Below are 14,417 nucleotides of genomic sequence, written 5' to 3' on the forward strand. Positions count from 1 at the left end.
TCCGCCTGCTGCCAGACAGTCCAGTTTCTCCCCGTCTGAGTGTGGGTCCCCAGAGACTTGCCTGGAACTGGAGTTCAGAGCAGTCAGGAGCTTGAGACTCCCTCCGGATTGAAAAAGACACCAGCGTTCTCCATTGCCAGCCCTTTCCGCGTGCGCACCTCTGTACCTCTGCACTTTACTTCGATACCTCCTCTAAGTCTCAGTTGTAGAATTTCCTTCTAGTTGTAGAATTTCCGCTCAGCCAGCCTTCCTGTGGTTCTGGGTGATGTCTGTTTTTTCTTTAGTTGTAGTTTTGAAGTGGTTGTACGAGGCAGCAATTTCAGGCGTTTACCTATGGCGCCATCTTGGTTTCTCCTCTAAGCTCTCACTTTTAATGGTCAATAACAACAATTACTAGTTTCCCCTCCCTACCACCATCTTAGATAATTTACATATGGAGCTCTGTAGATACTTAGCTTTGGTTTTGAGTTCCATTCTCTATTTGAGTTATCTAAGTTTTATCTAAAGATCATTACCTAAACCTAGAAACTAGGGTGCTCAGTCATAAATTACTCATACTTCCTGTTACTTTTCTGTTTTATTACTTTCAGATCTTCTATGTTTTTCTCTGTTGTACCTGTCACTATCCCAGTTTATCATTCTTTTATTTAATGTCTTTCTCCTCCCATGAGATTGTGAGCATTATAAGAGGAGGAATTTTTTTGTGTCTTTTATTTACTGCTGTCAATCCAGACCTATAACAATTCTCAGTAAATATTTCCTAAAGGTAGGAAAAAGTAGAACTGAAAAATTTTAAAACTTTTTAAAAAATATATATTTTATTGATTTTTTACAGAGAGGAAGGGAGAGGGACAGAGAGTTAGAAACATCAATGAGATAGAAACATCAATCAACTGCCTCCCGCACACTCCCCACTGGGTATGTGCCCGCAACCAAGGTACATGCCCACAACCGGAATCGAACCTGGGACCCTTGAGTCCGCAGGCCAATGCTCTATCCACTGAGCCAAACCAGTTAGGGCAAATTTTTAAAACTTTTTAATCAAATTTATTGGGGTGACATTATCTCATAAAATTATGTAAGTTTCAGGTATACAATTCTATAACACAGCTTCTGTATATTGTATTGTGTGTTCACCACCCCAAATAAACTTTCCTTCCATCACCTCAACCCTCATCTACCTTCCCAATCCCCTTTCTCTCTGGTAATCACCAAACTATTAGGCGTGTCTAAGAGGTTTTTTTTTTTTTTTTGCTTTGTTTTGATTTTTTGCTTAATCCCTTCACCTTTTTTACCCAGCCTTGGAACCCTATCTATAAGTCTGTTTCTATTTTGTTTATTAGTTTATTTTGTTCATTATGTTACCAGCGAGACGATGAGACCTTGGTTTTTGTCTTCTTGAAGGAGAGATTGCAATCAAGAGACAAATTACAGCAAGCAAAGCAAGTGAAAATGTATTGGCTGCAGCAAAAACACACTTAGGACAGTGAAATAAGGCAGGGCATAGGAGAAGCAACAGGAGAGCCTAGCCTGGGCTGCTTTGCCTCACTGGGGAGTCAGAGAAAAGAGGGCCTTGGAGACAAGTTCAGAGGATTAGCCTGGGATGAGCTGCCGCTACCCATGGCTCCCCTGGTTGCAAGTCTCATGGGGTCCCTTGAAGAAGGGTGGGGAAGGGAATGGTGCAGCATGCTCGCTTGGGGGAGAGCACACACTGGGTCTTTTTTGTTGAGGGTATGCTGCGTCCTTTGTGTTGAGGGTATTTATCTCTCTTGCAGGCAGTAATTTTAGGGGAGGTCTCAGGGAAGGGTCTCAATACAATATTAATCAACTTCCCAGGTGTGCTCTTTCAGGGACATGGTCTCCGCTGATTGGTTGGCACCAGGATGGGGTAATTAGTCAATGCAGCTGGTCCTGAGGCGGTCACTGTGTCACTTATCTGGTTTTGCTGCTTTTCTGGGCCTGGAGCTAAAATACAACTGAGACCTAGATTTTATCTTTAGGGAGGAAAAGTCAGGGGATCGAAAAGTAGTTCCAGATAACAAGGATTATTTCTTATTTAAAGATGGTGACAACACAGCCAGCATGGCTCAGTGGTTGAGCGTGGACCTGTGAACCAGGAGATCATGGTTCAATTCCCGATCAAGGCACATGCCTGAGTTGTGGGCTCGATCCCCAATGTGGGGCATGCAGGAGACAGACTATCAAGGATTCTCTCTCATCATTGATGTTTCTATCGCTCTCTCCCTTTCTCTTCCTCTCTGAAATCAATAAAAACATGTTTTAAAAATATGGTGACATTCTTGGAAAGTATGTAAACTGAAATAAATCACTATTGAAATGGCATCATAGGAAGCTTCCCTTTCCACTGAAGTTTTGAAAGCTTTCATAATTAATGATATCCAAACTAAAACTAAAATAAAATAAAATACCTTTATAGTTTATAGTTTCTCTTTTTTAAAAAAAAATCCTTAAATACACACTCTATTCTTCTCACCACTTAGAATAGTCCCTCAGTCCATTGAACTTTCTTTAGAGCTATAAAGTTGGTTTCTATTGCAAAATTAGGCTGTATTTTTAGTGCACTAGAGTCAGAATTTTTAGTTATGCATATTAAGAAAAATAGTGAGTTTCTATTACAACCTTGAGAACAAACAACTCAGTAGCCATACCTTATCATTATTAAGGCATTACTTAGTTGATTATCATTAACATGAAACATTTTATACTATATGTATGTGTATGTATGTGTGTATATCATTGAACTATTTTGCTTTATACTCTTCTATATAAAATTTGACACTCTTTGTTTTTCCTTGTTCTTTAACATGTACTGAAATACTTGGAAGAATACTAAGATTAGAAGAATCTAAGATTTAATTAGAAGAATACTAATATTAAATTAGTAGTTTAACTAAGAAATGAACCTACACACACACATGCACACACACACACATGAATATATGTGTGTATTTTATTTCTCTTTTGCAATTTTAGTAACTTCAAAAATATTTATTGTAGGTTGTCTTTAAGAAATATAGCTACACGAGGAAGACTTGTTTTACAACTTTGTAATCCAAGGGGTTCTTAGATCTGCTTGAGAGATCCAAACAAAAGCCATGTGTATGTAGTGGGGGACTATATAGAATTCTAGGTTTCGAAAATCATGTAATATACATTTCTAAGGAAAATGTAAATATCATCACTGACTCCATGTTAGGCATATGTACAGGGTGTTCCAAAAAATGTGTACACAGTTTGAATAAGTTGTTAATTCCAATGGGTTAAATCTGAAAAGAAAGAAACATCAACTGAGCTATCAGCTATTAAAATGTGTATACTTTTTGGGAGAACACCCTGTATTTAGCACACATTTTATTTCTACTTTAAGAAAAGTGTTTTGACACACGGGTTAAAGCACATCACTGATGTTTTTCCCCGTAGATTGACTTGAGTTTGAAAAAACCCCAAATACTTGTACGAAGTATATGTGTCTTAATTGGGTTGACTTATGTGTGGCTTGCTTCTGATTTTTTTCAGGGGGATGTTTCTGGACACTATTCTCCCTTCTCGTGATGATAATGGCATACGTCCCGCAATCGGTCAGCGGACCCGTTTAAGCAAAGGAGATATTGCACAGGCAAGAAAGCTGTATAGATGTCCAGGTATTGCACCATACAAACACAGAAGCGTAATTGTGCCAGATGAATAAGCCACCATTTACTCAACTGTTTACATGTCTCTTTCCATGCTGGCAAGTGACTTATTCAGTTCAAAGTCAGTAATCAGAAAATGAAATAGGAGAGAACTCTGGAACACCCACTGATATAATTAAAAACAAATTGCTAGAAATCAAATTTCAAGCACAAGGATAGTATGTTTTATTTCTTTTAATTTAAGGAGTAAAAGAGTAAAAGGCATGTTTGTCTGATAGTTATTAAATAGTTGCATGATTTCAAAGTCAAATTCTGGGTCTCCTTGGTAATATAAAAAGAATGTCCTTTAGTTCGACTTCAGATTTGAGTCCTGAATGATCTTTTCTTGCAAGTACCATCATTAATGGCATATAAGTTAAATTTTTATTATTGGAATTGATAAATTAGTTGCAAAAAATTAGTTCTAACCATGTTGCTAATGAGCTACTGATTGTTTTTTTACTGGATAAAGTTGTGGAAAAGATTAATAGAAGGTCCTGATTGTTTTTTCTACTGAATAAAGTTATCAAAAAGATCAATGGAAGGTCTTAATAAGAAAGTTCCAAGGGAACACTAGTGCTTTATTGGTTCAAGGAAAAAAAAGAGTCAGCTTCCAATTTGGAAAGGCTGTGTATTCTATGCACCTACTGCACACTCAAAATCCTCTCCTAGTAAAATACCTTATTTCAAAGAAACATATTTAACTTTACTTAAGATGGATTTTCCAAATTGTTTTGTCCATGTATTTATATAAAACACAAATGCATGTGTAGTATTTGTTTGCTAAAATCTAAATTTTCACAGGGAAGATGAATTTATAAACAGATGTCACCACTATGATAAAACACATGGGTGATCCTTGGCTAATTTCTGGCAGTATTGGATGAACTATGTTTTTTAAATTTCAAAATAGAAAATTATGGAAAAGATTATGTGATTAATATCAACTAAATAAATGGACAGTTCCCATATAAAACATTTTGATTATCTTTCTAAATATGTATGTATGTACATTATACTTAAAGAGCACACTAGAGATGCATTTACACAATGAATTGTAGAAAAGTCAGTCAATGGGAATCAAAAGCATCACATGTATGACACTAATTTAATTTTCAACCTATGGCTCTTGAATATTTTAGTTATTAATAGGAAAATAATTAGTAAGCATAATTTTTACTTGAGACTTTAATCATGTAAATAGATAAATGGGCTATTTTCTTACTTGAAATATAGTAATATGTATATTGCTTTGTTTAATATGGCAAAAACCACAGCATATAGGCATCATCATTACTGAGGAATATATCTTGTGTTTCTAAAACAGTATAAAAAACAAGTCTCTGTTTTGCAGCTTATAAAATGCAAGGAATAAGGGAGAACTAAAAGATATGTTTATATAATTTTTAAAAAAGATATGTTAACTTTTAATTCCCAAGGTCTTTTAGAATGACTTCGGCTTGATTTTTTTTTTGTTTTCATTTTTTACTTTTTTACTTATTTCACTATAGTTGGTGTTCAATCTTAAACTGGTTATATTAGTTTCAGGTGTACAATATAGCTATTGGATATCTTTTTACCTTACAGTGTGATCATCCCACTAATTCTAGTAATCATCCATCCTTCATGCTCACCAAGCAACACACTCTCTTTCTCTCTTTTTCTAACTCTCCCTCTTTCTATTCTTTCTCTGTCCCTCTCAGCACTGTACCCATCCCTTCCGTGTGTCTGTCTGTCTCTCTCTCTCTCTCTCTCTCTCTCTCTCTCTCTCATATGCGCTAGTTCTGAGCCCTATTTATGGTTATGTATTTAAGGTTCTTCATTTCCTCACAATGGGAGTACTAATGATGTTAGTAAACATACACTTGCCATTGTCAAAATGCAGTTCAGCTACACTGATGCTGTTGGTTTAACAGCAACTCCAAGTGCATCAGTGGAATTGTGGTAAAGACCCACAATTATACACTGAAGTCTAAATAGGATGACTCATCTGAGAATCACCTAAGAAAGTAAGAATTTATAACGTGACACTTGGTTGTTTCTTGCTTTTAATAGAGAAGAGGGTTTTATAGAACTGCATATTTCTTTGGAGTCTGTCTTGCTGTTTTATTAGAAATTGCTGGTAAATAGAGTCAATAAAGCTATTTGGCTACTTTTTACTCCAACTTTTTTACTCCATATAAGTTTATGCTCAAAGTTCTATTTCTTCTGCATCCTATAGAGCTGTTCCTTAGAGTTTAATCTTGAAAGGATGCCTGACCTTCACATGTAGATATTCGAGGTTGTGACTTTTCTGGTCTTTAATTGCATTTTCTCTTAATTCATTTTTTCTGTAGCCCAATGCCCTTATTGTTTATAACTACTTAGTACTTATACCAACTATCAACTCTAATATTATCTTCATAATTCTTTCTTAATTAAATATGTCAAATAACAGTGAATATATGAGGAATATAAAGTAAATACCTTATAATAAAGAAGCTCCTAAGGATATCTTTCTTTTAAATACAAATGTTATGTGTTGATTTTGTGTATGGTGACAGATAAAGGTCTAAGTTCATTTTTTTTGTATGTGTATAACTAGTTCCCCCAACACCATTTGTTGAAGAGACTGTCCTTTCCTCAGTGTGTAGTCTTGTCACCCTTATTGAATATTATTTTACTGTATATGCATGGGCTTATTTTTGACTGTTCTGATCCATTGGTCTGTATGTCTATTTTATGACAATACCACACTATTTTGATTACTGTAGATTTATAATGTGTTTTGAAGTCAAGAAGTGTGAAGCTTCCATATTTGTTCTTCTTAAGATTGTTTTAGTTGTTCAGATTTTGTGGTTCTATATGAATTTTAAGACTTTTTTCTTTCATTTCTGCAAAAAAAGCCATTGGGATTTTTATAGAGATTGCATAGAATCTGTAGGTAATGTTGAGTGGTATGGAAATTGTAGCAATATTAAGTCTTCAAATCAATGAACACAGAATTTCTTTACATTGCTTTGTTTTCTTTAATTTTTTCCCTGTGGTGTTTTGTTGTTTTCAGTGTATAATCCTTTTTTCTCATTGGTTAAGGTATTCTGAATATTTTATTCTTCTTGATGCTATTATAGATGGGATAGTTTTCTTTATTTCTTTTTCAGATTACTTGTTAGTGTATGGAAATGTAACTGATTTTTGTATGTTGATTTTATGTCCTGCTATTTTGCAGAATTTATTAATTCTAACAGTTTTATGTGTGAATGTGTGGCATCTTTATGGTTTTATACATATAAGATCATGTCATCTGCCTAGAGAGATAGAAGTTTAACTTCTGAATTATGTTTTGTTTTAGAGTAATTTCAATTAGGAAAGTGATAATTTTCTTTGCATATTTTTTAACGCCTTTTTTTTAACTGGATATGACTGCATTTGTAATTCAAAAACACATTCTAACAATTAAGGCCACAGTCTTCCTTTTTGTGAAAAAGGTATGTAAGTAGACGTCATACCTTAGGGCGTCATAATAGTTGACCCTTACAAAGCTACTTTACGAAGTACATATCAACAAGATAGTCGCTTTAGAGAAGAGAAACTGAGGTGGAAGCTTAAAAGACTTACTTGTATATTAGTAATGCCATAACAGTTTTCTCATCCACATACATATGGGCAGACTATGCACTTTATCTTAGTGTCACATTTTCCTTGGTAATTTTTCTTTAATTCTTTTAATAATAAAGTTTGCTCTTTATATCTGAGCATTAATCCACAAATGGCTGGGAAAATGGATGGAAATCTTCTGTTAGTAGGAATTATGTAACCTGGGACAACCACATGTACTAGAAAATGGAAAAATAATTGCCACAACTTGACTATTGTTTGTACTTCTTGCGTTTATAAGCAGGTGCTATATATTTATTAAATTTTTGAATTATATGTTATATTTATTTTTTTCATTTATAGAATCTTTTATTTTTTATCATATCATTATTGTTATATTTGTAGATTAACTATACTTCTTTGTTTTAATTCTACTTTAGGAAATTCATTACCAGCATTCTATGTAGTTTAGTGGAGGTTTCAATCATTACAGAATTTATTTTTAAATTGTTGTGAATTCTAGCTCTTTTTATTGAAACACACTCAACTCCAACATGACTAGCATCTAAACTGACTTTAGTGAGAAGCACATTGTTTGCGTCCATAAATCTTAACACATTTAAACTTTTTAAGGGTTCTTATAACATTATATTTATCAAGTGCCCTTCTTGATTCATGAAAAGTCCTGAATGGTGTATTTTTGACCAATGAGCATTTTTGTTTTGTTCTAAAGTTGCTTTTATCAGAATAAATATTGCTTACTCTTACTTTAAACTTATTTTGCTGTGCAAACATAATTTCTGTGTTTCTAAATAAATATTTATATTGTATCAGACTCTTTTTACAGCTCTGTTTTGTGTTTTCGAAGTCATCATCTTTCTTTTTTACATTTAAGTTAAGATATGCAAAACCATCGGCAACTTATTGAGGATATGATGAGCTGCCGGTAGCTATTGGTCTCTCATATGGAAATATCTCAGTTTTTATTTCAGTCTCCGTCAGAGGGAAGAAACTCTTCTTTCACATTGTTGTTGAGTAAAAGTTTAAAGATGACTGGCTGCAGCAGAGAAATTATTTTTGGATTAAGGATACTTAAAGCATCCTAGGTTCATGTAGCTCATACCATGTCTTACAAAACAACAGGAAAACCCGTTATAGAATGACTCTGACCTTGGCTGCACCAATAAGTTAATTACACTCTGCTTTTTGCCTTTGTTGAAATAGCCCTAGAGATATCAATCATACAGATCTGAAGGCTGTGGAGCTGATAATTTGCTATTTCAGATGACTAGTAATTACTTCCAAGAAATTAGACAGGCTTAGTAAGAGAAAAATGTAATTGCTTTTCCAGCAATTTGTACTTATGATCAACAGAAAAGAGAGAGTAAATAAACATCTACATCCTGTTGGAAAATTTGAGTCTTCCATGATTTTTTAAAATATATTTTCACTGATTTCAGAGAGGAAGGGAGAGATAGAAACATCAATGATGAGAGAGAATCATTGATTGGCTGACTCCTGCACATTAGACCAAGCCCGCAACCCAGGCATGTGCCCCCCGACTGGAATCGAACCCGGGACACCTCGGTTCGCAGGCCGACGCTCTACCCACTGAGACAAACTGGCCAGGGCGTCCATGATGTTTTTTAATCTTTCAGTTTTGGGGGGCTTATTTTGAGAAAAACTTTCATTGTGATTACATTTTGGTACCACTTTTATGGATTACTTATTAGCTAAGATTCTTTTTCAACTTTCACATGGAATAATTCAATGTAAACTGAACTTAGCCTCAATTTACATTGAATATGTTGATGGAATGTTTCATGTGGTCTCAGAGACACATCAACAAGGTAGCGACTGACCTGAATCAAAATATGGGCCATTTACAAGTTGGCTACTGGCTCCTTGGGAAGGGATAGCAGAGGTTTCCATGAGGAAGTACTTCATACAGGCCAGTTATTTATCTACGGTTCTCGTGATTTGGTTAACCCTAGTGATCCCATTAGGTATAGTGAAATTCTTATGAGAGACATAAAAATAAATTATTTAGAAAGGGAAAGTCTTTTATAAAATACAAATACATACTCTTGTCTAACACTAAAAGACTCAAGGTTTTAAGTATGATGCCCATACCTTTCATTAAAATTAAAAATGATCTTATACTTTTTAGAAAATAATAGATATTATCTTTTAAAAAAATCAAATATATGTATTTTATTTTTATTTCAGCATGTGGAGAAACCCTACAAGAGTCCAACGGCAACCTTTCCTCTCCAGGCTTTCCCAACGGCTACCCTTCTTACACACACTGCATCTGGAGAGTTTCTGTGACCCCAGGGGAGAAGGTAGTTTATAATACCATATAAGTGCAGAGGTTTATTTTTCAAATTTAATTTGCTTTATTTTTTATTCTTGTTTAATTAATCAAATAAAAGACTAAATAGTTCAAAAAATTTATAATGGGTTTTAAAAGAGTGAACGTTCTATGTTACCAAAATATACAGAATGGCCAATGTAAGAGACCTATTGATAATTTCTTTATCAAGTCATCCTCATTAAAAAGGAATAAAACATGATACAGAATATCATTAAATTTATCTTCCTGAAGATGATCACATGAGTTATTATCTAGAAACATCACAGCACCCTTGTTACAAACATTCTTTTTTTTTATAAGATTGTGTGTTTCCTGGAACTAGAGGACAATTTTTCAATATATTGGAAAATTTAATCAGTAGGTTTAAAGTCAGAGGCATGAAAATATCTAATTTTTAAAGTACATATGTTAGAGACAAAATTATGGAAGAATATATAACAAAACAATGCTTATTTATCCTTGTTGGATTTATATATAGGTTCATTTATTTTTCTTTTTTTTAAAAGAAATATTTTTATTGATTTCAGAGAGGAAGGGAGAGAGAGATAGAAACATCAATGATGAGAGGAAATCATGGATTGGCTGCCTCCTGCACGTCCCCTACTGGGGATCAAGCCCACAATCAGGCATGTGCCCTTGACCAGAATCGAGCTCAGGACCCTTCAGTCCGCAGGCCGACGCTCTATCCACTGAGCCAAACCAGCAAGGGCTCATTTCTTCTTTTATTTTCTATGATAAGCATATATTATTTTATGCAGGAAAAACATAATTTATTCATTTATTTTTTATTTGTTTATTTGTTAGTTAATCCTCACCAGAGGATATTTTCCCATTGATTTTTAGAGAGAATGGAAGGGAAGCAGGGAGGGAGGGAGAGAGAAGAAATTAATATGAGAGAGACACATTGATTGGTTGCCACCTGCACGCACCCTGACCAGGGCTGGGAATCGAACCCAGGTATGTGCCCTTGACTGGGAATTGAACCCACAACCCTTTGGTGCTTGGGCCAACACTGTACAATACCAGCTAGGGTGGGAATATATCATTTAAAAAATGAAAGTATTGTTGTACAACAGTGTGAATGTGCTTAATGCTACAGAACTGTACACTTGAAATGGTTAAAATTGTAAATTTTATGTTATGTATATTTTACCACACTAAAAAAAAGAGAGATTGTCAGTGCATGTGTGTATCTTTGTAGGAGTAAGCCTGCCAAGGTAAAGACAGAGTTTGTCCAATCTGAGGCTGTTTTTGATGTTGCACAGGACATGCTGGTAACAGTCCAGGATGTGCAGCTGAGAATGTAGCTGTGTTGAGCTGATAAAAGCATGCAATATCGATTCTTCCATCCCTCAGAACTGATTGATCTTTTAACAAGGATAGACTTCTTACATATTGAATACAGTTAGCATTTTTTTTCTTTTCCTTTGTAACCCATTTAAAAGCTATCATTTGACTACTTTAATTTTGAAAAAAAATGTCTTCTTAACCACTCATCTAACAGTTTACACATATGGGGTCAATTTACAATATAATGTTTATATTGGCAAAGGCACAGCTTAAATCTAGCAATTGCTGTATAGATAAATTGTTGATTCCATTAAAATGTATCTTCTGATGTGTGAAAGAAATCTTTGCTATCAGGAATCTTATGCACATATATCACAGACAAGGCCCAGTGATATCCTAGGCGAGCTCTGAAAAATAGTTGACGAAAGCAAGATACCACTTATGGATTTGCAGAGATAAGAGAGCTCAGATCTTGGAGTTAGTGCAGTTAATTCAGAGAAACATGGAGAGCACTGACTGAAAGAGGAAGGAGGAGGACATTTTTAGCAGCATTGCAGAGTATCATCTAGAGAAGTTGCAACTGATTGGATATAAAGTTGGAGTGGGAATTAAGGAAAGGGAGGTAGAACATATATGCATAGCCCATGGACACAGACAGCAGTGTGGTAAAGGTCAGGAGAGGGGGGCAGGGCAGAGGCTGGGTGGCGGTGGGCAAGGGTGGGGGAATGGGGGTTATCTGTAAGTGTCAGCAATAATAAAACATATATACTAAACATAACAAAATATAACACAAAATTAATTTGTACCAAATGGGATATGTGCAAACTGTTTGCAGCAAAGTATATAATCACTGAATGAAACCTCTACTAAATTATGTAATATATGTATAACTTCAGAAATAATAAAATCTATTACATTTTTTAAAAGACCCTGTGAGTAGTTGGTGATGATAAATCAAAATTTTAAAATCCAGATATCACATATGTTTAAGCAGAAAAAATTATTTTCCTGGTATAATTTAACTCCTGTTTCTCACCTGTCATATAGTTAATCCCTGATGGAATTAGAGGTCTATCTGAGTCAGACAACTAGTCTGTTGTAAGGCAGGGCCTTGAACCAAGGCCACAAGCTTCCTTGTCCGTCCTTTGTATTTTAAAGTAAAAGATCCTTTACTTTGACATGTTGATTTTCCTGAGAAAATTTAAAGTTGAGCCTATATTGGCCTAGTAGCCGATTAAGCTCAGTGGGTAGAGTGTCTGCCTACAGAGTGAAGAGTCTAGGGTTTGATTCTGGTCAAGGGCACATACCTCAGTTGCAGGCTCAATCCCCAGCCCCAGTCGGAGTGATTGCGGGAGGCAACCAATTGATATGTTTCTCTCACATCCATGTTTCTCTCTCACTCTCTCTCTCCATCTCCTTCTCTCCCTCCCTCCCTCCCTTCCATTCTTCCTTTTTTTAAAAAAAAAAAAATCAATGGAAAATATATCCTTGGTGAGGATTGACAACAACAATAAAACCGAGCCTATATTTTTGTGTTTCCCAGTATAGTTAGATTAAGTAAATTGGATTATGTTTTTATTTCATAACTGTTGTAGCATTTATATTGTGAGAGATGCCTGAATATGTATCATGGAAATAATAATAATACAGGAGAATATTAACAATACTTCGGATTATTAGTGTTTTCTACACATTATCCAAGTAAGTCCTTCAGATTTAATTGTGCTGAGATCAGCTTGATACGATGACCTCCATGTTACAGTGAAAAAATTCGTTCAAACTCAGAAATTTTAAGTAAACTAACAAACTGAGAAGCTAGAAGTTTAATCCTGGCTTTCTGACTCCCAATCACAGACGGCTTTTAGTTGTAGGAAAAGATGCAAACTTTTCCCTTTAGCATGATACAGTTCAAAGCTGAACAAAAATGTAATGATCAATTATTCCAGGAGTTGGCACATTTTTTTTGAAAGGATATACAGTAAATATTTTTAGCTTTGCAGGCTATACAGTCTGTTTCAAACACTCAGTTCTATTGTTTAGTCCCAGAAATTATGTAAAGTAATGTTTCCAACAAAACGTTCTTTATAAAAACTGGCTGAGGGCTGGATTTGGTGCATCGGGCATAGTTTACTGATCCCTGTTCTGCTCCTAGTCTGATTTCTGAGAAGAAAACTGTAGTTTCCCTAGAGAGTTTATGAGTCTTTCCTAAGCTGCTTCTGGATAAAGGCCAGAAATCTGTTTAATTTACTGCTTTTGATTCTAATATCTCTTTCCAAAAAACCACTTCATGCTATCAGTATAATTGACAAGATTTATAACATCTTCCCCATCCTCAGCACAATAAGGTATAAATGTTCTAGTTGATCTTTCTATGGTGCTTATGGAGTTAGTTTAGGTAACCAATAACATCTTCATCATTCTGACAAAAGTTCATTGATTAATCTTCCTCTGAAGACTTACAAACATCTGGTCCCTACACTATTGATCTGTCTTTCTTCAATATTCTTCACTTTCTTTGCATCGTTGGACAGCAAAGTTTTTAATAAGCAAACTCCACCACAATTGTATCAATTTAACTTCACAGAATAACAAATAAGACTCTTGACTGATAAACGGGAAATCTTAAAATTGTTCCTTATATCTCCCTCAATCCCCTGTTCCAAGGGAACTATGGGTACATCAATAAATGGTAATACTTATCATAAGAAATAAAACATCTATATAATTGTGCTCAGTAGTTTTTATTTTGCCATTCTTTGGAAAAAGATGCAACATAAATTTCATAAAATAGTATAATATAAAACAATCAAGTATTTTCCAATGCTTATGGTTTGTAATTCATGTATGGATTCTGCTAGCAGCCTTAGGAAAGGGCCAGCGTTTTACTTGTACATCAGAGCCCTCCGATTTGATTTTTAGAAAATCTATCTTTATTACATTTTCTGCTTTGAAAGGGCTCTGTGTTTTATATTAAAGTAGGCCAGTTTTGTTTCTCTGTGGTGCTTGGCGTTTAAAATAGAAGTTTAAAAACAAGATAGGAAACTTTTCTGTTTAGAGTTATTCTCCTTCCAAATGTGTGTGTGTGTGTTCCAGACTTCAAATATTAACTATTTGTTAGCAATCCAAACACATTGTTTCAATTCTGAATAAAGTTTGATGATATACATAACTTCCAATTTAGCTCATCTTTTTTACCTCATTGAGGAGTAAGTTGAACTATTCTTACACTAGTATAAAACTCCCCTTTAAACCCAAGAGGGAAGGCACAACATAAGCCTTGGGGCCTACTACTGTTCATGTCTGTATTCTAGCTGTGCCAACTCTGCTGTAATAAATGAATTTTTATATGTGCTATACAGACTTGAATCCCTTGTGATTGCCATAAGGGAAATACAGATGCAAATGAAACTTAACACTGGTAGTATTCCCTGAGAAAAACCAGAAATTATTTCCCAATTATGTCCTAAGAATGACTTAATGTT

General features: G+C 34.8%; 1 protein-coding gene across 3 annotated transcripts in view; it reads left to right on the forward strand.

Annotated features, from left to right (window-relative positions):
* The window catches only part of TLL1 (tolloid like 1), a 170,855-nt gene that overhangs the window by 96,608 nt on the left and 59,830 nt on the right, over positions 1 to 14,417 (forward strand). For all 3 annotated transcript variants that reach the window (XM_059697778.1, XM_059697779.1, XM_059697780.1), the window contains 2 exons: positions 3,538 to 3,662; positions 9,498 to 9,613. In XM_059697778.1, coding sequence (XP_059553761.1) covers positions 3,538 to 3,662; positions 9,498 to 9,613 — 241 coding nt within the window. The remainder of the gene's footprint in view (positions 1 to 3,537; positions 3,663 to 9,497; positions 9,614 to 14,417) is intronic.

The sequence above is a fragment of the Myotis daubentonii genome, chromosome 5 (genome assembly GCF_963259705.1).
Source record: "Myotis daubentonii chromosome 5, mMyoDau2.1, whole genome shotgun sequence".
Taxonomy (NCBI): Eukaryota; Metazoa; Chordata; class Mammalia; order Chiroptera; family Vespertilionidae; genus Myotis; species Myotis daubentonii.